The sequence below is a fragment of the Girardinichthys multiradiatus genome, chromosome 1 (assembly GCF_021462225.1).
Source record: "Girardinichthys multiradiatus isolate DD_20200921_A chromosome 1, DD_fGirMul_XY1, whole genome shotgun sequence".
NCBI classification, from domain to species: Eukaryota; Metazoa; Chordata; class Actinopteri; order Cyprinodontiformes; family Goodeidae; genus Girardinichthys; species Girardinichthys multiradiatus.
The window spans coordinates 9,222,294-9,247,136 of record NC_061794.1 but is presented as its reverse complement, the minus strand read 5'-3'; the positions used below and the strand labels follow the sequence as shown (position 1 = coordinate 9,247,136).

Below are 24,843 nucleotides of genomic sequence, written 5' to 3'. Positions count from 1 at the left end.
GAACGTATCCAGGTGTTGGAATGGCCAAGTCAAAGTCCAGACCTGAATCCAATTGAGAATCTGTGGAAAGAGCTGAAGACTGCTGTTCACGAATGTTCTCCATCCAACCTCACTGAGCTCCAGCTGTTTTGCAAGGAAGAATGGGCAAGAATTTCAGTCTCTCGATGTGTAAAACTGATAGAGACATACCCCAAGCGAATTGCAGCTGTAATTGCAGCAAAGGGTGGCGCTACAAAGTATTAATGCAAGGGGACCAAATAATATTGCACGCCCACTTTTCAGTTTTTTATTTGTTAAAAACGTTTGACACATCCAATAAATTTTTTTCCACTTCACGATTGTGTCCCACTTGTGGTTGATTCTTCACAAAAAATTTGAATTTTATATCTTTATGTTTGAAGCCAGAAATGTGGCAAGGGGTTGAAAAGTTCAAGGGGGCCGAATACTTTCGCAAGGTACTGTATAATACAACCTCATGCGAACAGCTGTGAGCTCAATGTCCTTACTGCTGAGTGTCTCTTTATAATATAAATGCCCAGAATTGTCATATATCATTCAGAAGGACAGCCCGACCCCTCCTCTCTTATTGCTGCTCTCTTTGGTTTTGTCAGTACAGAGTAAATGAAAACAGTCCATGTTTGTGCGTGCGTGAACTCTGAACACGCACACAGTCCATGTTTGTGTGTTCATTGTTAACCATGTCTCAGTCAGGATAACTAAGCTGCTCTCTCGATATGCTCGCTGATGCCAGGTAAGTAAGTAAGAAAATGTTTCACTTTCTCAAACTGCAGTCACAAAGTGCTTCACAGTAAAAATACAGTTAAAACAACATTCAAAAAAATAAAATCTAATAAAAATTATAAATACATCACAGCAACAAAATGCTTGTTTAACAAATAATTTCCAAAGTTGCTTTTCAAAAGCATTGACAGTGGTGGTGTGGGAGTTCATTCCACAATCTTGGTCCAACATCTTGGAAGGATCTGTCTCCTTAGGTCCTAAAGCAACTGCTAGGGAGCATCCCTGAATTCTGCTCTCAGGATCTCAGGCTACGGGTTGGAGTGTAAGGCTGAATCAAGTCATAGATGTAGGGAGGAGCCTGCCCATGCAATGCTCTGAATGTCAAAACCAGAATTTTATAATGTATACAATATGCTACAGGGAACCAGTGAAGAGATTTTAAGACAGGGGTAAAGTGGGCTCTGCTGTTCATGCGCGTCAGGATCCTCGCAGCCAAATTCTGTACCAGCTGTAAACGGGCCACCTCCTTTTAGGTTAGACAAGCTAACACTATTGCAGTAGTCTAAACATGATGAAACAAAAGCATGAATCAACATCTGAAGCTCATTTTTTGAGACAATTATTTGGAGCTTTAAAATATTGAGCAACTGGAAGAAGCAGGTCTTTAAAAGTTGTTTTAGATGGTGTTCTAGAGACATTGCTTTGTCAAATATGACTCCTAGATTTCTCATGCTAGGTCTTGATGCCTGGCTGAGGCTGCCTAGGTGCTTTCTAATATCAGGAAAGCACTATCTAGTGCAATAATGAGAGTCTTTTATTGGAGTTTAGTTGTAGACAATTATCACTCAGCCATTGCTTTAATTGTAAAAAGTAGTTCATCAAGGAGCTCACTTTATGGGTCTCAAACGTCTTAAAAAAACAATAAAGTTTAATTTCATCCGCAAAGAGATGGTAAGACACATCACTAAACTGTTGTAAAATTGTACCCAAGGAAAGCATGTACAACAAAAATCAAATTGGTCCCAAGATTCGATTGTAATCATATTAACTACAGCGGATCTTAGAAAATATTAAGATTACAGAGAATGACACTGTGGCTCTTTTGCTAGAGTTTTACATCCCACAGACAGATTTGCCTGAAGTATTTAACATTCAAAAACTGTGTGGGCCTGAGTAGGGGATCTAAGCCGATTGCTTGTGATACAACTTGTGATTATGAATACATTTTTACACACTGTGAAATGTAATGAAACAGTTAAATGCTGAAAATAAATACTAAACTATAAATTTTTAAAAAATCACACAAATCACCACATTTTGGGTCCTTATTTTTATTGGCAGCTTTCAGTGATAAACAGATATTGTAAAATATTGGATATATATTTGTCTTCTAAAAATATCTATTGAAGGTTAATGTAAAAAGCTTAGCTAAACTAGACTTGCAAGTAATTATGAAAGGGGTCCAAGCCCTCATTTCCAAATCCATCAATGGCCACGCCCCCTCGGTCACAGTTCCCAATGTCCCAAGCAAATGTAGTTACTATAAATTATAGAAACATAATAGTAATAGACTATAGTAGTAAAGACTATAAATGACTCAACTCCTTCTGATTTATTTAAATTTTCACATACCTCGAAATACTGGGCGAGGAGGAGTAGCAACCATCTTTCAGTCTGATTTATTGATTAGTCCCAGAACAATTAGTAGCAACAACTTATTTGACTATTTAATCCTTAGTTTTCCTCATCCAAATTGCAAAGCACTAAAACCACTTCTGTTTGTTGTTTTGTACTGTCCACCAGGCCCTTACTCTCAATTTTTTTATCAGTTTTCAGACTTTTTATCTGATTTAGTGTTAAATACAGATAACCCCCCAATTTACGCAATTGGTATGTCCCAACCCCATAACCCCTTCCGGGTTTCATCATGCAGTGTGCTGCTTGCTTATTTGCAACCTGCTTTTGAATTAAATTCTACTCTGAGCATGTTTCCAGTAAGTTTGCAGATATTACTTTTTTTCCTCTCCACTGTCACTACATGCATGCTCAGTATGAGGGATTGCTGCAAAGTCAATGCCAGGGACTGTCCACTGTCACTACATGTGACAGTGGACAGTCACTACATGTGACTGCTACAAGTCTCTGACGCGATGCAATGTGCTGGGTTTCCTTAGATAGAAAAACTTTTTAACCAATATCAATAAATAACTAAATCTGACTACACTGTTCGATAGTTAGGATTAATTGACTGGCAGGTGCTGCTGCACAGGTGTTGTTTATCTGAGAACAATCAGCTGGGCTACTTATGTAGTGGAAACCCAGAGGGAGGCGTCAACTCGTTTTCTCACTTGGCATGGTAACAGCTAGACCTCTGCTTCTCTGCAGTCTTGCTTCCAAGCAGTTTTTCTGAGCTCCTTGTTTTTCTCCCCCTGCCTTGCGGATCACCCTTCACTGAAGGAAGTTGTGGAACCTTTCTGCTCTCCGTTTTCACTCGTGTCATGTTCAGAGGAGTTTGAGAATTCCAGCCTCGACACCTCAGCCCTGAGCCTCCTCTCTGCTTTCAACTCCAAGCCCAGCTTCTCAGGAGTCACCTGAGAACCACCCGTCAACCTGCCTGTCCACCCTCCAATGTTAAAACTCTCCAACCACAGTGGAGTTTCCTGGAAGAGAAAAAACAAAGCACTTCATCCTCCGAAAACTGTTCACAGCCTGTCAGCCTCAAGCCACCGTGGAGAAGTACTTATTTTCCCCTGGTCTTGCCAAGAACCCAACCCCTGTAAGTCAGCATCTACAAGAACACATTCACAGTTTCTCCGATTCCACCGAGTGTTTACCAGCTTCTGTCTTTCTCCTTCAGAGAGACCCCGCGTTTGTCCACCAGCTCCAGCCCTGGTTCCAGTCCGACCTTTATCTGTGTTTCTAAATAAACTGTTAAAACGCTGTTTTTGTCCTCGTGGTTGTGTATCTCGGAGTCTAAGAAAACCCATTATGACAGTACTTGACTTGAAATCTGTATGATTCAATTGAATTGACTTTGTGAAGTGCCTTGAGACGACGTGTTGTGAATTGGCGCTATATAAATAAGACTGAATTGAATAAAGCAAATCATTACGCTCTCAGAAATGGTACTCATTTGTTGGACCACTTGTTTGCTGAATATTGGACTATTTGCACGTTGTTGGACGCCACTATGCCTTTCCAACGTCATCGGCCATTTTGTACCGCAGGATAGTCTGTCCTACAACATCCAGCAGCCACTGCGGCTGATATGACGGGGCCGTCCCAGGTCTGACGTTACAGGAGGCAATATAGGAAGGCGAACATTTGAACGAAGCTGCGTTTCAAGCTGGAAACCGGACCAGCAACTGAAGCGCATCGATTTCTGGAGAAGAGTCCCAAGTGGATTTTATTTATTCTCCTTCGTTGGCCAACAAAAAATTCATAAAAGAGGTTTCTGGAATAAGAAGGACAGAAATTTCACTTTGCCGATCGAAGACGTGAGTTTAACACGTAACCAAAACCACGGAGTTTCAAGGAGAAGCAACTTTCCCTCCTTGCTTGGTTCTAGTCGACTGCTGACGGTCAGATCATATTTTTCCTTTTCGCCAAGGAGGCCAAAGGACGAAGATTGACCACTCTTCCCGAAGTTAACTGTGGACGCACGTTAACTTCCAACTTCCCCCCCTCCTCCTCTCTCCCTCTGCTCAGAAGGAAGACTTCAACAAAGTAAAACCCATCCTTTTATTTTTATTTCGTTATTAGGAATAGCGTGTGCAGGATAGAGTAGGAAATTTTAGTGCGATTAGAGTCGCCATTTAGAGTCTAATGTGTTCTGAATTGTATGTGCATGCCATTGTTTTGAAACTTCCTGGTACTTTCGGAGACCGCCGTGTCTCGCAAGTGTGTCTTTACGGTAAAGACACACTGTCCAGTCCAGCGCACCTGCGCTGTCCAGTTTCACAGTGCAATGACATCCTATGGTAGACTTTGGATTTCAGATGGCTAAGCAAAGTTAAATTCAGTTAAGACAAAAATATGTGACAGAAAAGATGAAGAAATTAGACAAATCAATCAGACATCACCCTAAGAAACAGTGTCTGACTACAAAGAGCTATAAGTAAAAGGAAAGATTTATGAGACTGAAATGAACTATATTTTTCTTCCTACGTTTAAGTCATGATTGCAGTTAAATTGGTATACCACAATAAAATTGGCCCCTTTTTATTTAGTATCTGTCAACCTTTGCTTTTAACTCACCTGGACGGGGTAGGTATTAAGAGCATTTTTTTATTTTGCCTAAAGTTAGAAAGCTGTTGGTTTAAGGGGCAACCTCTGGTCTCTGTTTTAATAACCCACCTACTTTGCATTATTTATACACATACAAAGCATTCCATGATATAAGATATTGATGTGAGGTTTCTTAACTTACCTCTCTCCACTCTTTGGTTCCCACACCCTGCACATATAAAACAACCACTAGAAGAGAAACAGAAAGAAGAGAGAGATGAAAACATAGATTAAAAATAATACGTTTCAACTTTGGCAGCAAGCCTGTTATGGTTTCTGCATGTTGGCACCTTTTGCTTTCAATTCCAATTTCATTACATTCAATGTTGCTGGAGACGGGTAAACAATTCTTTATTAAAATCTAGCACACTTTAAGGAATAAGCTTTAAGATATGCTGTTACCTAATAACATGTCAAAAAGAAGCAGGTACCATTTGGACAACATGAAACACAATCAGGATGAAAACAAAGAGAAAGGACATTTTTGTCTGGTCGATACATTTTTTTTTTGGTTTTGTTTTAAATAACAAAACTTCTTTCCAAGAAATATTTTATTTTCAAAAGTCTGTCCATTTAACCTTAATCCCATTTGTAAGAAAATGCATTTGTGGGTTCAGCAGTACAGGTGAGTGTTTGGGTTGAGCAGTTTTCTAACTTAGTCTGTTATTGACTTTTGTTTTGAGCTTCTGGTAATCAAGGTGCACCTAACTAGCAGCAACTCAGAGAATGGACACTGCTACAGTGGTCAGTCAGTGCTTCAGGCATGCCATAGGGCAACTTCCAGATTCTGCGCGTATGGTAAAGGCTGCGAAAGAACACTACTGTTGCATTGATAGGGTAAAAACCTTTGGTGGATGAAGTATGATGGTGTGGTGTGATAACTCACAGAAAAGACATGGCTTGTCACCATAGGAGGTAATTTTACTGAAGAGGGGTTTATTAATTCTGCAACAAGTGTCAATGTCATTTATCCACCTTTAGAGACAAACCCTGTAATCCATTATGTCCTCACGCCCACAAAGTGGGATTTACCAGAGACTACCTCCAGAATTACAAAATGACCTGTCTGCAGTACTGACCTCCACTCCACTGAGCACTTGTAGGATCAGCTTGGGTGTGCTGTTTGAGTCAGAAGACCATATTGGCTGACTTGCCACAAAAATGGGACATCATCCCCCGACAGTGTGTGACTAAGCTAGTAACCAGTATGAGACGAAGCTTTGAAGTTGCTATGGTTGTGTACACACACTATTGAAGCCCTGGCTTGTTTTATGACTATGTTATTATTTGTCAGTGAGTCTAGTATCTTTAAACTTCAACCATCCAAATCAATAAATGACACCAGATAAGTTATTAGAAGAATCAACTGCTCGGCATTAGCAGAGAGATTTTGGCAAGTTCTTTATGGGCACAGCCCATGTACTCTGCTGTGTACTCTGCTGTCCGCAAAAGCATATTACTTAAAAATGTGGCACTTTTTAAAGCAAGCGTCTAAAACTTCAGTCATCAAGATTTTGTGTTCTGCAACTTTTAGATGTTTTCCTGTTTCAAAACACCTGAATCAGTTAGGTAAATTACCTTCTCAGCATGTTATCAAGTTCTACAGAGTTCTGCTAAAGATCTAATTATGTGATTCAGGTGTGTTGAAACATGACCAGAGTTTGATTTAAATGGAAAAAACTGACATTCCAAGGTTATAGGATTTAGAATCAAAAAGCATTGTTAAAACAAAAAATAATCAAGAAAACAAAAATCCCTTACCTTTTATTGCTTTTTTTATATATATGTTTTAAAAACATCGAACTGAAAAGACTCCTGTTTAGCTGAAACATAGGTTAATTTGTGCTTAAGCCAAAAAAAATATATATATCACTAAGGCTCTAATGGGGTGTGTATTCAAGTCCAGTGATGCTATTTGTGTCTAGACACCATCAGCCACTTTGTGCCTGTATGAAGTTTGGACATTAGCTATACTGAACTTCAGATCATCTAAATTGGGAAGTGATTAAAACCAAATGTTGCCCTCTTAATGAGCAATTAAGAGAGGGTAGATAAGAAAGATAGGGGAGCAGGGAGTGAATCTTTTAGCCCGGTGTGTTTACTAGAAAACAATATTTTCTTTGTCACATTGGTAACCATGCGGCAAGCAGCATACAGGGCACATTAAATTGGTTTTGCAAAACCGATTAGCACAGGCTAATCAGTTCATCATTTGCTTGTTCGCTTTTAAATTGAACAAAGGAGGAAATATGTGAAAACACATGGAAGGTGTAGTCTGTTAATGCCATACTAAAACGTAAACATTTCCAAGAGTTCAAAGCACAACAGCATGGTGCATCCAGAGTTTGGGCAGTAAAGGCTGACAGAGGACTCAGATTCATTTGAGTTAAAGCCTAAAGGACCTGACTGATTGTGCATTTTATGGAAAGTGACAGAAAAAGGAAGGAGCACATCTGCGCCGCTAAACGACAAGGCAATTCCATATCCCTCTGAAACCAATCCTAGAAACACTGTCTGCATCATGGTTGCAAAAGGGGATTTGACTGATTCTGAATGGGGCATAAATTATATTAAGTTCTAATATTGTTCCATGGCTTAATGGCATAGGAGGTCTTCCGTATGGAGATAGGTTTCCATCAAATGGGAAGGTACAAGCATAGTCCATAGAGCACTCTCTTTTTCCCCCTTTTCATTGAAAGTATTACAAATGTATTATTGATCCATTGCCTTTCCCAGTCTCCAAATCACATTTGTCAAAACACACAAACTTTTAGATAAAATGTTGTCTGTATGACTGGCATCAATGAATACTAGTCATATAAAAGGACACCCCATTAAATTTCTGATTCCTTAATGAGAACATTTACAATTGTTTATATCTGACAAAACAGGGTGTTAATTGTAATTTAAGAACAAACATTAACTTTTTTTACCCATTAATAAAATAAGAAAAAGGCTAAGACACCCTAGCCCCTAATAGAGAGTCTTACCCCCTTCAGGTGAAATACATTTAGTGAGATGCATTTTGTAGCTTTCTATGAGTCTCTGACAAGGGTCTGAGCAAAGTTTGGCCAGCTCCCAAATTTCAACTGTGAGATGTCTTGCAAGCACAGCCTGTTTGAACATACCCCATAGCATCTCGATGAGATCAAGATCTAGGCTTTAACTCAGCCCAGGACGTTTTATTTCTTAATTCTCTGCCAGTCCTTGGTGGATCTACTGGTATGTGTTTTATGTTGCAGGGTCCAGTTCTGCTTCAGCTTTAATGCTTTTACAGAGGGTCTTACATTTTCTTTAAGCACCATCTGATTCAGGTCATGCTGCAGCAAAGCATAGCCAAACCATGACAATCCCACTGCCATGCTTGAGGTGGTATGAGGTTCATTTCCTGTCCTTTTGTTTCAGTGTCCAAATAATAGTTTGAAACTCATCTGTCCAAAGAACATCATTCTAGAAGTCCTGATCTATCTCTACATTCTCTCTGGCAAACACTAGTCTGGCTTTCACCTTTTCTCACAGTACAAAGGATTTCTCTTTGCCTGCCTTCATATAAATTTAATTAAAAAATAAATTAAGGGTTGCCATTGAATATTTGCATACCATAAACATAAACATAAAATAGATGTACATTTTGCTGATGTTCTAGTCAAGGCAGAGGAATAGGCAGTGGTGGCGCAATGAAGCCCAGGGCCTCAAGGTAAGACAGCAGTGCCTCCCATCATGTTTTCCTTAAATTACTTCTACAACCTCCATGCATATTATATTTAGCTAAATGCAAATGTTATTTCACAAAGAGCGAATTACTAAACAAATCCGCAGACAACCAACTTATTTCTTAATGCAGGTGCTACTATTCAAAAATGAATATCTCACAGAACTGGATTCTAAAAGATTTACTTATCAATTACTACCCAACATCTACATACCTTACATGCCAGCATACATCAGGAGGTATTTCATCTCTTAATTATCTACCAAGGAACAAGCCAACTCTAACATCCAGTCAGCCCATCACAGGCCAGCGCATTTCAGCTATGCTGAAAGTTGTCACTGCTACGCTGAAATTAGGCTTATACGCAAATTTTTTATGAGCGTATCGGCACTTTGACATCTGGTCTCCCTCCGTGTGGTTTTTATGTGGGCTATAACGCATGCGGTGTGTCTGTCCCCCCTTCTCCGCCACGCTCATAAAAATTCCTGGTGAGCACCTTGCTCAGCCCCTATTGTACCTGCTTGGGAGAACGTACTAAAAAAGCCGGTACGGGGCCGGAAAAGCCAGTAATGAAAATGCTCACAAAGCGGGCTGAGTGGAGTGGAGCCGGCCTTAGTTGAGCTCATGGAAAAGGGCCATAAGAGGCAGAGTGAGTGCAGAAAATATCCCCCCACACCATCACACAATCAGTGTGGACCCTTGAAACAAATCAGATACCATCTACTTCAAATATTGACATGCTGTACATTCACAGATGGTATTCCGGGTACCTTGGTTGTAACGAGTGGTTATTTGAGATACTGTTGCCCTTTATACCATTTTTAACCAATCTGCTGATTCTCCTCTTACATCTTACATCTTACCGAGAAATGGTTGTGAGTGAAAATCCAAGTAGATCAGCAGTTTTTATTTTATTTTTTTTTTCAAAACTCCAACCATCCCATCTGTGGCAATGGCCATGCCACATTCGGTCATTAAAACTACTTTCTCCCATTTTGATGCTTAATATGAACTTTAGCAGGTCTTTTCACCACATCTAAAATCATGTATGGAGTTGCTGTCCTGGGATTTTTAGATTTACTATTTGAATAAAGAATTGCATAAAGTGCCTGATAAATACATATGTTTATATTTTTAACTCAGGATATCGTTGTGTCTACCACAATTCCTTGGACTAACAAGACGCGTTTAGCACCGGTGCAGGCTGAGAGCCCAAGCTGTGCACTGTGAGGTAAAATACAAAGGTGATCAGGTGGTGGAAGAACATGGAGCTCTGGGAGATGGAGGGAGAACTGATTAACCACATAGAGGTTTATTAAGAAGACATTTACAGGACGCAATAAAAAAACAGAATAGTCCAAAGCTTGGTTGTCACAAGCCAGATAAAAGAAAAAAGGCTATGAAGGGAAGGCTTTGAAGGGGTTTTGGGTACTAGATTAGTGGAAATCCAAGTTAAACATTGGCAGATTTCATCTGAAGTAAAGGTGCAGTTATAAGGTTTCTGATTGTCAGAAAGCTTTCTAAAATACACCCCTCACATAGCAATTAGGTAAGCGAGGGTGGTCACATCCCACCTAATCCAGTGATAAGCTGTCAGGAGAGAGATAAGGCAAAGTAGACCAGAAACCCAATTTTTGAACCCTAGAGGAAAGGCCACGGCAAACCTGCCGTATCGGGTTGAAGAAAATTTACTGCAGGAGACACTTTTGTTTTTTTTTCACTGGCATTCCAACCTCATTCACAGTTTAAATTGTGAAATGATACAGTAATATAGTAGACCTGTTATAGTTAAGAAAGCAGCAACTCATTACTTATTTACCTGAAAGCTTATTAGTAAATGTCAACCACATCTATTTTTTTTATAAATGAGTAGTTCACCTCTGTTTGTTTTGTTTGATTTCCAATATAAATTAACTTTAAAAGGTTTATTCTTTTAAATTTACCTGTGGTAGATTACTTTATTACTTTCAGGCACTTTTACAGGGATGGAAAAAAAAGAATATGAAACAGAGAATTAAAAGTCTTCAAGCATGACATGAAACTGGTTAAATAGAAACTGACTCTGAAATAAAAAAAAATAAAACCATAAATCTCAAAAGTGGACATGTCAGAACTTGTTTTTTTTTTTTTTTTAAGCACAAAAAATAGAAAACTCTTAAACTGTAACGTACCACTTTGTTCTTAGACAATAGTCTTCTGGATGCATTAAATAACATTTCATTAAGCAGAGCAAACAAAAATTGAGACACTGAACACTCCAGAAGCCATCTGAAATGCTCCAGAAGAACATTGGTTTTGCATTTATTGAGGCCACCCATTCCTATATCAATACACTCACGTTTATCTGTTGATGTTAGGTCAGGTTGTACAGACAAGTCAAGGTGGGACACCAAGATATCCTTCTCCCTAGTAACTCCTCCTGGGCAATGGCACCCCCAGACATTTTTCACAAGGAGGGCCACATGGGACCATTAAAAGTATCTGGGTGACACACCAAAATAAAATCAAATGACTGACTTTGAAAAATGCTGTGATTTTGTAGTTCTTATTACAAGATGAGAAGAACTACAAAAAAAACAAAAACCATTTGTCTTTTGTTTTGTTTCTACAAATTTATATTTCAGACTGAAGAACATTTAAAGTTTCACAGCCTACATGTAGACGCCCTTAAAATCAGAAAAATCACAGAAGAGAGACTGGTCCAATATTTATTCTCCGTTTTCTAACATCCAAGATATACCTAGCATCTCCAGAACACTTTCCAGCACCGTGAAAACTACAAAATTAACATACATGGATGAACATAATTTTAAACATAACTAAATGCATTAACTGAAATTAACTATTAACTAAGATTAATGTCTGATCTACTATGGTGGTGATAGCAGAGCATGCACTGGCTAAATGTCCCCAAGTCAATGATCAGGCCAGGTGATGCTTTACCTGCTCTAATAAGCAGATTCAGGTACCAGGGGTTCTACAAAACAGTGTTGGGTCATCCAATTTGGTCAGATGGACCAACGGGGCTGCACAGTTCGACGTGCACAGCTCAGCATTTGTCGCAGTGATGGACATCAAAGCTGATGTTATCTGAGGTATAAAAAGCTGAGCAAACAAACTTTTCCATTTCGACAAAAGGGGGCAATCCCTGGACAATCAAAAACTCGCCGGCGGGTTTCATTTCCATCCTCCATCACTGGCCAATCTCATGAGAAGTCTCACTGGGATATGAAGACCAGGAGATTCACTTTACCGAAGGCGCGTCTGTAACATGTAAATCTAGAAAAACCCACAAAGGTTTTCCAAAGGAGATTAATTTTCCTCTTCTGTTTTGTTCCAGTTTACTGTGCATGGTCCATCATTTTTTCCCTTTTCTGCCGAAATTGGAAAAGTTGACAAACATGAAGCTCCACTCTCTACTTGGTGCTCAGAGAAGACGACACCAAGTAATCCCGTTCCGTTTTGTTGGTACTAAAAAAATTGCCTGGGCGGGTACAGTAGGGTAATTAGGGTAATTTTAGAATCACCATTCATTTAACTCAATGTGCTTTGAGTTGTATGTGACATGAAATGCTTCATTGAAGTTCTACCAAACTTTCTGATTGGTGTTTAACACTGCTGAACCCAGAAGCATTTACTGTATTCTTAACTGAGCGCTTACTCAGTTAAGTTTAAAGTAAATTCTTAAAGCAGACTGTGGCTACGAACTGAGCCTCATGTTCATCTCATTGTCTCACAGTTGGCCCTCCGTGTTTCACGGAGTTCCCGCTTTGGGGGGGTTTACAAATGTATGATTATATGGAGCTAAGCCGCACCTGGGGGCGCTGCCTCTGTGGAACATGTTGAGTCGCCTTTGTTCATCTTTCCAAATTAATCCAAATTGTTGTGTTGTTCTTATTTGTCCATAAACTGCTGGTCTGATCTCCACCTATCCTCCCACACATATTCTTATTTTTTTGATTATTAATATACGCCTTTTGTAGAATAGTGCATACTTAATTAGGTAAACATTGTTGGACCAGAATGGTTTGATTGTAAGAGGGACTATTGGTTTAATACATGTTCATATAGATAGAGACAGCATTTGTTTTTTGTGTAAGAGTGATTCTCTGTCAAGAGAAGGTTAGAATCACACCATTCTGTGAAATGGTTGATAACACAGTGACGTACAGCGTGGTTTTGGTTAACAATTATTAATTATTATTGATACTTAACTAATGGTAATTATTAAGTGTTATGAGCCAAATAGGCACACCACCAGAGTGTATCTCTGATCTTTATTTGTAGGAAATGATTTTTGGTTAGAATTTATTTCTTCTAATTATTATTTTTTACATATAATTTTTGATAAATATTTATAACCAGTAATCCTAAGTCCAACAACAGAATACACAAAAAAAACAACACAAATTATAAGTCAATGTCACCAGAACATTTAATATCAGTAGATTACATAAAATATCACAGTCACATGCTGTCTTGTAAGTCTAACTAATAGGCCTAAAGGCCTCTATTTGTAGCCTAAACTATACTTGGTAACAAATGAAATGTACTGTTTTATCATTACTCCAGTCCTGTATTTTAATCACTTATGATGTGGAGATCTTGTAAGAAAATAGCAACTCAAGGTAAAAACTTTGCTTCGTTAGCCATATCTCTATTAGGTAAAAACAGCTAACAGAAAATGTTCAGAAAGACAAACCTAATTAACGAATTATTCTTATAGAACATTTTACACAACCCACCAGTCTTATGGACACACACTCTCAAAGATACTACATAACCTGCATCCAAACTCAGCTTCTGATGATTCTCACTGCTTACTTAAAAACCATTTAAAGGTTTTTAACTAAGCAGTGAAAAATAGTGCTGTGAGTTCAATGACTGAGCTTCTGCTGACAAAAGTTTTTGGGGGAGGTGTTGCAGCAAGCTATACAAAGTTATCCAAATTAACATCTTTTCTTACTGCCCAGCTTCCAAGAACATTTTAAAGCCTTTTTCCTCTTTAAAGTGGAACAAAGTTGGAGAGTTCCAACAATCAAATGGTCATATCTTCTTCAGTTCTTTTTAGATTTCCACAAGTGTGATATCATTGGAAAGCTAAGACTATTTCAGGATCTGTAATAAACTCAAAATGAACCCGGGTAGACTTGTTCATAGATTTGCCACAACCTGTCAAATTTTTTTTATACATGAGATGATTGAAACAGGAAAGAAGTCACGAGTGAGGGTATGATGACTTATGCATGAATTGATTGCTAATTTATAAAAATGTCTTCATGCTGTCTTTAATAATGTATAACTGGGTATCATATTTTCTTTTTCATGATACATTTACAACATGCATACAGATAATTCCATGATTATAATGCAGGAGGAATCTAACGCTTAAGCTCTGTGAACTATTTCTGTCACAACCATCGAACCAGATATCCTTTTTGGATTTTTAAAGTTGTCATGGTTATTAAGTGGAGTGGGAGATTGATAGAGGTCTGTGAATCTCTGATTCAACTGGTGATGCTCACATGTTTCTCAGATCTCATTAGGAGACCTCAAAGGTAATTAGAGACCAGTGACCTTTATTCAGAGGGTATGACACAGGCCTTGTCTTTTTTCCACCTAAAACATCACAGATTTATTGAATTATATTTGACCAGGTGGGAATAAGCTCTATGAACCAACAGCACAGTTAAAGGATAAGATAAATTATACAGTTTCTAGGTTTTAACATTTATGGCTCACACAACAGCCACCTTTAATTTAATTTCAGCATTAATCTCAGTCATGTAATTTAAATTCACAAATCAGGCATCAAGTCACCACCATTGACGCAGCTATGCTGTCTCTAAACTCTTCTATGGACTTCTTTTTGATAAGATGAAACTGGTCTTAGACTAGCGAAGTCGATAGCTAAAAGGAATCCACTCAATCACACACTGCCAGTGGTAGGCTACATTGTAGCCGAAGCTGCCCTGGGCCAGACCAAAAGATGTGAGGCTACCCTGCAATCGGCGCCACCGAGCTCTCTGACAACCATCAGCAGGCGAGGTGGGTGAAGTGTTTTGCCCAAAGACACAGGATGTACCCCTACCACCATCATCACAATCGTCTATTGCAAAGAGACCCTTTAAGCGCAGGATTCATGCCCAGAGGCCAAGTGTCCACCCTTACGGTAGATCCGTGCTAGGGTCAGAGCATCTCCAAAGCTGCATCATTTGTGGCCTGTTCTCAAGCTCCAGTGGTCAATATGAATCAAGGAGCTCCAAGGAAAGAATAATGGTAAGGGTAATTGGGAGTCTGGTCTCATTCATCACTTAGATGTGCTGGACATGACTTTAAAGATCTGCTCCTAACATCTTGGTACCAGTTACCCCAGCACACCTTCAAGGTTCTACTGGAATTGTCAGATCCATGGGCAGTCATAAATTTACTAGTGTACATTGTTTTTTTGTCAAGCAAAACTTAGGACAAAGTTTTAACACTAATGCCACATTTGGTGCGCTTCCAAAAAACAGCAACTCCTACATGCTTGTGACTCACAATCCTTTATTGACTATGCAGGAAATATCACATTGTATATAAGACATATAAGTGACTAACAATCACTGAGACTATACTGAAATTACAGTATGAGTAATAAGCTCTCATACTGTAGTTTATTCAATCATTGATTTTACTTTTAACTGATCCTGAACTGGTGGGCATAGGACAGCCATCTCTCATATAGATTTTAACAGAGTGAAACACTCATGTGTGTGGATGGAAACTTCCAGTATTCCCCCAGAAAATGATATTACATAAGATAAGTGGGATGTTTCATATGGAGGCCCAAAAGCAGCGTGGATGATGGTGTACAGAAATAAAAGAGAGCGAGCACAATCTTATGTGTTGCTTTAGGGGCTGCACAATGAGAACAGCAAAAAACACTGCCTATTATTAAAGCTTTCCAAGTTGTAATGATTCAGGGGGACGTGAGCAGTTTTCTGAGACATTTTGAACAAAAGACATGTCACATTTGAATAGGATTGGAAGAGGGAAACTGCTTTTTGAGAAATTAAAAGGTTATGTCATGGACAGAAAAGCTCTGCAACACCGGAGAAAGAAAAATGTATTATGAATCCCAATACTGTCATTGTGCAAAAGAATGTATCACACAGCAATATTTCTTTCTCTTGCTAATTACCATAGCTTTTTCTATTTCTTCAAACCCATAATTTCCTCAGCTCCCTTTAGGAGTTCTTAGCCACTGCTGTACAAAGTGATAGAATCTTTACCTGCTAAGCGAACCACACAGAAGTTCTCTGTATCTCTTTCCAAGGACAACAGATACATGGTCGAGGTCATGCATGCCTGGAATATGCTAATATCCAATCAAAACTGGACTTAATCAGACTGCGACAGTGGTTAGTATGTGCATTCAGATGCCTAATAAAGCAGTGTGCAGAAGGAGCTTTATGATAAAACACAGCATTGATAATTATTAAGAAACATGTCTTCTGAAACACTGATAGATGACGTAAATTGGCAAACAATAGGCCTGAATGCTTTTCCACAATTACATAAAAGCACTAGTTATAATGTCAAATCTGCTGAGGGTTGATTGATAGGATTATTACACTTCTCTTTTCTAAATCATTTATTTTTTTAATCAATGAAAATGTTTTCAAACCAAACAAAGCAAAAATTATATATTTGTCACACTGCATTTTGTTGTAAGGCTGTTCATATACAGAAAGTACCAGTCATTTTATTATCACTCCAAACATTTTCTTGGACTGTACAAGACTGTACCTTTTACTTGACTTGTTCTTGGCTGAAATTAAGCTATGTGCCAAGAAATACATGAGATTAAGTTACTAATACTCTAACTAGGATTTACAGCAACTACATTAAAATATCAGTAACACTATTCACATGCATCCAAATAATATACAACATAGACAAAGTGTTAGGTGTTAAGCTAGACAACAGATATTCAGGACAGTTAAAGGAGGGTGACCACAATTACATGGTCTGAGCTGCTTTTTAGTCAAAATTTCAGTTTTGATAAAAGCTGAAAATAAAAGCTTTTAAAATGCATTTGAATTAAAACAGCATTTGTTTTGGGAATTCAGTCATAAGATGTGGCTCTTAAAATCTTTAAGAGAATTTTGAAACATTTTGACAAACATGATTTTCATCATGATTTGTCAAATTATGACTGGGAAAAAATACAACTGGTCTTTCATGTGAAGTTAGCATAAGGTTGTTTAAAGGAATGGCTTTGTGCAAATTATAAATAACCATGCTCCACTAATAGAAATACAGCATTAGAGGGCAAGAAAACCCATGGTTCTCCATACAGTTGGCAAATATAATCCATCCTTAAAATCTGGCTTGGGCCAAGGCAAGGAAAACAGGTTTCACCAATAACTGGCTTGTTTTCAGACAACTAAGAAATAAATTTTCTTATCAGGAAAGCCAAATCAGAGTTTTGTTTATCTGTTTCTACTGAAAATTCCATCAACCCACACAAGGAAAGCTATAAATCTCTATTGACAAGTAAAAGCACTCAGGTTCTACCCCCTAATGTTCTAAATGATTCTGTTAAATTGTTTTAACAAGCATTTTATATTTTCAGGTTCTTTGTTTGGGTTCTGTTTTTTGTAAAGCCCTGTATAGATTTTCCAATAAATTACCTTCGAGCAATTGTACTCATCTCCAATCAGTTTAAAAAGCCCTTAAAGGTTTAGATAATAGAAAAGCCTCTGGCCCTGATTTATTTGACTCACACTTTTCAAATTGGCAGTTGATTATTTTAGCTGAGCCTCTTGCATACCTTTTTGCATACCTTGAATTTCCCCCTGTATGGAAGTCATCTTTTTTATTCTGCCTTTATCAAAGCAGTTGAGCCAACAATTTTAACTAACTATAGACCAAAATCCAATCTATCAGCATTGGCTACATTTTTTGAAAACTCTTGTTAGTGAGCTAATAAAATATTTTTTTTATTCTAATACCATTTTAGCAGAATATTAGAATGGTTTAAAAAATAATAATCACACAATTACAGCTGCAATAAAGGTGATAAATGACATTCTGGTTGTGCTTGAAAGAAACAAAAATTTGTATAGCTTTGTCTAAAGCGTTGGATACTGTCGACCAATAGACTTTAAAACTTCCCTTGACTTCCTTTCCTTTCTCATTTAATGGTTTTATTTGGCTTTATGACTTTTTACATTGTATGTAGATTCGCAATGAAGGCATCAAAACAGTGAATGAACACATATGGAATTATTTAGCAAACCAAAAATTGCAAAATAACTTTAAATATGTAATATTTTATATTCCTGAAAGCAGCCACTCCTTGCTGTACTGACTGAAATAACCTCTGGTCATCTCTCAGTGAACATCTGGCAAGTTCTTTCAAGACTCTTTGGAAAACCGTTTCAGGTGACCACCTCATGAAGCTCATTGAGAGAATGCCAAGAGATCAAAGCAGTCATCAAAGCAATGGGTGGCTATTTTGTAAAATTCTAAGATGTAAAAATATTTAGTTATTTCACACTTTTTGTTTACTACATAATTCCATGTGTTAATTCACAGTTTCCACAAAACTACAAACTTCCACTATTCTCAGCCTATAAATGAATAAACCATCAATATACTCTTTGAAACGTTTTGTCAGTTTTTTTATGGTAAAAGTTAAAGACATGCTTGAAGAATGAATAGAGATAATGTTTTAAAAACATACATATACTGCATTTAAAAAGTAGTGTTAATGTGCAGTGTGCTATGCCTCAAATAAACATATACAGGTCCTTCTTAAAAAATTAGCATATTGTGATAAAGTTCATTATTTTTCATAATGTCATGATGAAAATTTAACATTCATATATTTTAGATTCATTGCACACTAACTGAAATATTTCAGGTCCTTTATTGTCTTAATACGGATGATTTTGGCATACAGCTCATGAAAACCCAAAATTCCTATCTCACAAAATTAGCATATTTCATTCGACCAATAAAAGATAAGTGTTTTTAATGCAAAAAACGTCAACCTTCAAATAATCATGTACAGTTATGCACTCAATACTTGGTCGGGAATCCTTTTGCAGAAATGACTGCTTCAATGCGGCGTGGCATGGAGGCAATCAGCCTTTGGCACTGCTGAGGTCTTATGGAGGCCCAGGATGCTTCGATAGCGGCCTTTAGCTCATCCAGAGTGTTGGGTCTTGAGTCTCTCAACGTTCTCTTCACAATATCCCACAGATTCTCTATGGGGTTCAGGTCAGGAGAGTTGGCAGGCCAATTGAGCACAGTAATACCATGGTCAGAAAACCATTTACCAGTGGTTTTGGTACTGTGAGCAGGTACCAGGTCATGCTGAAAAATGAAATCTTCATCTCCATAAAGCTTTTCAGCAGATGGAAGCATGAAGTGCTCCAAAATCTCCTGATAGCTAGCTGCATTGACCCTGCCCTTGATAAAACACAGTGGACCAACACCAGCAGCTGACACGGCACCCCAGACCATCACTGACTGTGGGTACTTGACACTGGACTTCTGGCATTTTGGCATTTCCTTCTCCCCAGTCTTCCTCCAGACTCTGGCACCTTGATTTCCGAATGACATGCAGAATTTGCTTTCATCCGAAAAAAGTACTTTGGACCACTGAGCAACAGTCCAGTGCTGCTTCTCTGTAGCGCAGGTCAGGCGCTTCTGCCGCTGTTTCTGGTTCAAAAGGGGCTTGACCTGGGGAATGCGGCACCTGTAGCCCATTTCCTGCACACGCCTGTGCACGGTGGCTCTGGATGTTTCTACTCCAGACTCAGTCCACTGCTTCCGCAGGTCCCCCAAGGTCTGGAATCGGCCCTTCTCCACAATCTTCCTCAGGGTCCGGTCACCTCTTCTCGTTGTGCAGCGTTTTCTGCCACACTTTTTCCTTCCCACAGACTTTCCACTGAGGTGCCTTGATACAGCACTCTGGGAACAGCCTATTCGTTCAGAAATTTCTTTCTGTGTCTTACCCTCTTGCTTGAGGGTGTCAATAGTGGCCTTCTGGACAGCAGTCAGGTCGGCAGTCTTACCCATGATTGGGGTTTTGAGTGATGAACCAGGCTGGGAGTTTTAAAGGCCTCAGGAATCTTTTGCAGGTGTTTAGAGTTAACTCGTTGATTCAGATTAGGTTCATAGCTCGTTTAGAGACCCTTTTAATGATATGCTAATTTTGTGAGATAGGAATTTTGGGTTTTCATAAGCTGTATGCCAAAATCATCCGTATTAAGACAATAAAAGACCTGAAATATTTCAGTTAGTGTGCAATGAATCTAAAATATATGAATGTTAAATTTTCATCATGACATTATGGAAAATAATTAACTTTATCACAATATGCTAATTTTTTGAGAAGGACCTGTATTTCTTCTTTTTTTGTCAAGCGGTTGCATTTTTCTGTGTTTAGTCTAATTATTACCAACTAGGTTAAAGCATCAATCTTTAAGAAAAGATGACCACTTGAGCTTTGACTCACTCCAAGAAATAAAAACGTAGATGTTCATGTGCAGTCTTACTTCTTAGTGTGCAGTGATATTCCTTAAAAGTAACTCAAATTTCTCATAAACTTTGTGTAATTGAGAAGAACCTGTTTACTCATGTGTGGGCAAGTCTGATGGCAATTGCCTTGGAGCAGAACTACCCAAAAACAGAAAAGCACTTGGGGAGTCTTCAAAAGTTTAGTTCAAAACTCAAAGCTGGACATTACAGTTAGCGTGCAGAATTAAGACCATTGAATGATCTGAATAATACAGTCATATTTTCCAGGTTCATTTGGACCTGTTACTGTTTATTCACCCTTGAAAACACATAATTGGTTGGGTTTTGTGCGTGGTGCTTGGCGTAGGGGTAGAGTGCATGACAAGGGGTGCTAAAATTAGCCTAGAATTGCCCTTGGAACAAGACTCTACTGCTGAGGAAAAAGCACGCTGAACCTTGTTTAAGGTTTGCTGCAGAGGATTTGGACAAGCCAGAGAAATACTTAAAGAATACAGTCAGGTCAGATGAGGCCACAGCTGAACTCTTTGGATGTCATTGCACACACCATGTTTGGACGATGTATGGTTCTGCTCATGCAACCAAAAACACCATACGAAAACATCATGGTGTTGGTTGTCTTACAACATATGGTAGTGTCACACTTTATGTAACTGAGGGACAAATTAGAGAAATGTACCATTCTTGATAAGCATCTGAAGATGAAATGAGTGTTTATTTCCAAGAAAGACAATAGTCCCGAACACACAAGCAAGACAACTCTTAATTGGTTTCAGAGAAAGAAAGTAAAACTGCTAGAATGGCCCAGTCAACACCTGTTTTTTATCAAATTGAAAATCTATGGAAAGAACTGAAAGTCAAAGTGTATAGAAAGGACCCCCAGAACCTTCAAGATTTGAAGTTTATGTGGAAGAGTGGGTCAAAATTACACCTGAGCAATGCACATGACTGGTTTCTCCATCAAGGAGACATATTGAGGTTGTCATTATAAAGACTGGCTTTTCTATAAAGTATTTAGTGAATTTTTCTAAGTGTGTTCAATACTGATTCCTTGTCTCATCTCAATTTCCTATCCATACCTTAATGTGTAAATTGATTTGCTTTGATGTATTTCTATAAGTAGATTACTTGACAACATCTGGTGATAACTTTGTGTCAATGGGCCCCCATCTAAAATATTTAAACTGAGAAAGGTTGTGATGTGTTCAACACTAATTTCGCTCCTGTACACATTTCAGACAAAATTTCATAAATGGATGACAACTAAACTTAGTTAAGAGTGTTTAGCTGGTGAACTAAGAACATTAATAATTTCTTTTGAGCTAGATGAACCTTATTTAGAGGTAGTTACTGTTAAGGGTGAACTGGCACAACACTGTACAGTAAAGCAGAATATGGACCAGAAGCCCCTCAGTCAAAGTGGAAAAAGTGGAAGATGCCAGTAACTGCTTCAACATGACAGAACTATGGTCTCATGGAACTTCTAACTCCAGACATACAAAAAGTTGATAGCTAACACGCAGGACATTGTGGTGGTTGACAACATAGACAAGAGGGGCGGTAGTGCCAGACACAGGGATCCCAACGAAAAGAAGAAGAAACACTTGAAGTTGTGAAAAATCAATGCATAAGTGATGCCAGTGGTCAATTGGGCTATGACGCCAAACTGTGAGAGTGGCTTCAGCAGATACCAGGAAAAACCTCTGAGACCTCTGTCAAGACAAGGGCAGTCCTGGGAACAGTTGAGATGTGCATAATAGCACTGTGAAGCTCCTATGTGACCCAAGCTTGAGAGAGAATTGATCAAACAGAAAGGGTTAGTGATGAGTTTTTTTTTGTTTTTTGTTTTTTTGTTTAAAGTATATTTTCAATGCAGATAAAGTATCTATAATTAAATCCATCCATCCATCTTTGTAGGGTTGTAGGATGGTGTCTATCTCCAGTAGTCAATGGGGAAAGCCTGGGGATACATTGATCAATACCTTTAATATCTCATTTACTGCTGTTTCTTTTAAGTTAACACAAATATAAAGGAATTCTTCTCTGCATCCAATCCAACTAACTCTATTCCATCAGGACCGTTTAAAGACATCCTATCTCTTTAATTTCATTTTATGGCACTGCTGTCTACTTTGAAGGTCAGGGTCCTTCTAGAAAACGTGAATTACAAAGGGACACAATTATGCTTATCAAAAGGGAGACATCATTTATATAGTATAGTATTTATATAGAATATAAAGTAAAAATGCAGTAAAAATGCAAAAGTGAAGGTTAAAGAGAACAAAACATGTTGCTTCATTTGCAAAGACAAAATGTGCTGAGGTTAAATGTGTCGTGGCAGACAGATTGCGTTCAATTATTCAAGGCAAAAGAAAAAAAAACACCTTTGACAATCATCTCAGCTATTCTTCATCTCACAAAGAAGCACATATCGACTGGAGCTGTGCATCCTCCATCTATGTGTGGGCAGATACACAGAAGCATGAGGTAATTTCATGGCGGTGTCAGAGAAACTCAAAGTTAATTCATACAGTAACCAAGAATAGTGTCACAACGGCACCAAGGACAAACTTTATACCAACAGTAAATCTGATAAAAAGAGATATTGAAGAGATTAGTCCAGGTTTGACATTTGTAGCACAGCTTTGTACAAAGACACAGAAAATAAAACAGCAGACAGCACACAGTGAACCAGTAACTGATGGCAAAGCTAAATAGAACACATTCATGCAAGGACAATCTTTGACTATTTTACATGTAATATACTAAATGTGAGTTGCCAAAGTTGCCTATGATCCTATGATCCCTTGTGTGTTGGCAAATAGATAAACATGTAACGTGCATCTAACCATGAGAAAATAAGCATGTGTGTCTTTTAATGTGCTTCTAATCTGTATAGTGCATGTGAACGGGGATCAAGGGTGTGAACCTCACTGTGTTACCTGGGCTAACACACTATGTTTCTTCTGCCGTGATGTCACCATCAGAACTTTTTTTTCATATTTAAAGATTAGCGAACCATCTGAGAAGGAAATTTAAATACTAGTTTAGGGCCCCCTGGTGGTCTGATTATTTTGTCTTACAAATAAATCAGAAAGTTACTCAAGCCATCTATTTCACTTTAAGTTTAATGCATATGACATTTATGAGCTGCAGCATTCATGTGGCTGAATTTTCTTGACAAATCCAAAAACTCTATGCAGCCAGGCTCATCTGGTTATCAAATTGTGAACACCATAGTGTCAAATGCATAGCAAAGTGATGTCAGAACCACTGAAATGAAAGGCATAAGCAATTTCACAGGGGTATAATTCTGCTTTGATATTTTTCTCACTATTATAAATATAAAAATGTCCGTTCAAAGTTATAAGTCTGCTGTTGTACCTGTGTTACATCCCCCAAAGGTGGATGTTTGTTTTGTTTTGTAAGTGAAGTAATGCGGAGGAGGGCGTGATAAGCGGCTGAGATCTCACGAGAGTAAGTAATATGGCGGTATACTTGTAAACCAACACAACAAAACTCAGGTAAAACAAGCCAATAAATCCAAGGCGAATATAGAGATGTGTAAAATACTAACCACTGTCTCATATTTTCCCAATAAAACAAACTGGACAAGGAAACCTTGGACAGCCTGGAGAGCTATGTGGACGAATGTTTTGATAACATTGTAATGGGCAAGTCACAAAAATCTCCACCCATGGCCACGCCAACATCAAAACACACCCGTTCAGAGTGCTCGGCCTGCACCTCCACTATCTCTCCAGAGAAAAGCTACGCTAATGTCCTGGACTCTATCGACATCCTGGATATACATCCTCGGGGCATGCAGGACAACCTTTTCTTCTCCGGCATCCCAGAGGGGGACACTGAATACACGGTCCGTGAATTTCTCCAATGTCAGCTGAAACTCCCAAGTGACAAAGTAAAAAACATCACTTTCCATTGTGTTCTCCGGCTCGGAGGTAAGAAGCCCGATCACAACCAGACTCAGGCAATTGTAGCAAAATTCAAGCACTATAAGCAAAACGAGCAGGTCAGAAGTTGGGGCAGAGAGCTGAAGGGAACAAACTTGAGCGTTAATGACCAGTTCCCAAAGGAGATCCTTGATTGAAGGCGAATTTTTTTCCCAATCAGAAGGAAATATATCACCAAAGGTATAAGAGCTACAGTGGCTGTAGATAAACTTTATGTCAATGGTCAGTTGTTCAGGGACCGGGAGATCACTCCGTGGCTTTATTAGGAGCAACAGCAGGTTAATCTAAAACACTGGTTAGATAAGAGGTTAGATAACTGGCAAATGTAATCTAATGTAAAGCACAGCAGAGCATGACGTTTACATTGTTTGATGTGGGCAGGGCCAAGGCTGGGATTTTGGGTATCTGCTCCCTTTTGTCTCCTGTCATCTACCTCTCATTTACTCTTTCTACCGCACCTCTCTGTTACTCTTTTTTCTTTCTGTCACACACAAACATGCACACTCACACACACACAAATATTTCATAACATACATTTTTCTCACCCCCTCTTACCCGTGACACCTTCTTAATTTTCTGTCTTTTTCACTGCTG

At 38.6% G+C, this 24,843-nt stretch overlaps 1 protein-coding gene across 2 annotated transcripts in view; it reads right to left on the bottom strand.

The window, feature by feature from the left end:
* The window catches only part of LOC124875959 (copine-9-like), a 195,269-nt gene that overhangs the window by 151,584 nt on the left and 18,842 nt on the right, over nt 1-24,843 (bottom strand). For both annotated transcript variants that reach the window (XM_047378403.1, XM_047378411.1), the window contains one exon: nt 5,171-5,217. In XM_047378403.1, coding sequence (XP_047234359.1) covers nt 5,171-5,217 — 47 coding nt within the window. The remainder of the gene's footprint in view (nt 1-5,170; nt 5,218-24,843) is intronic.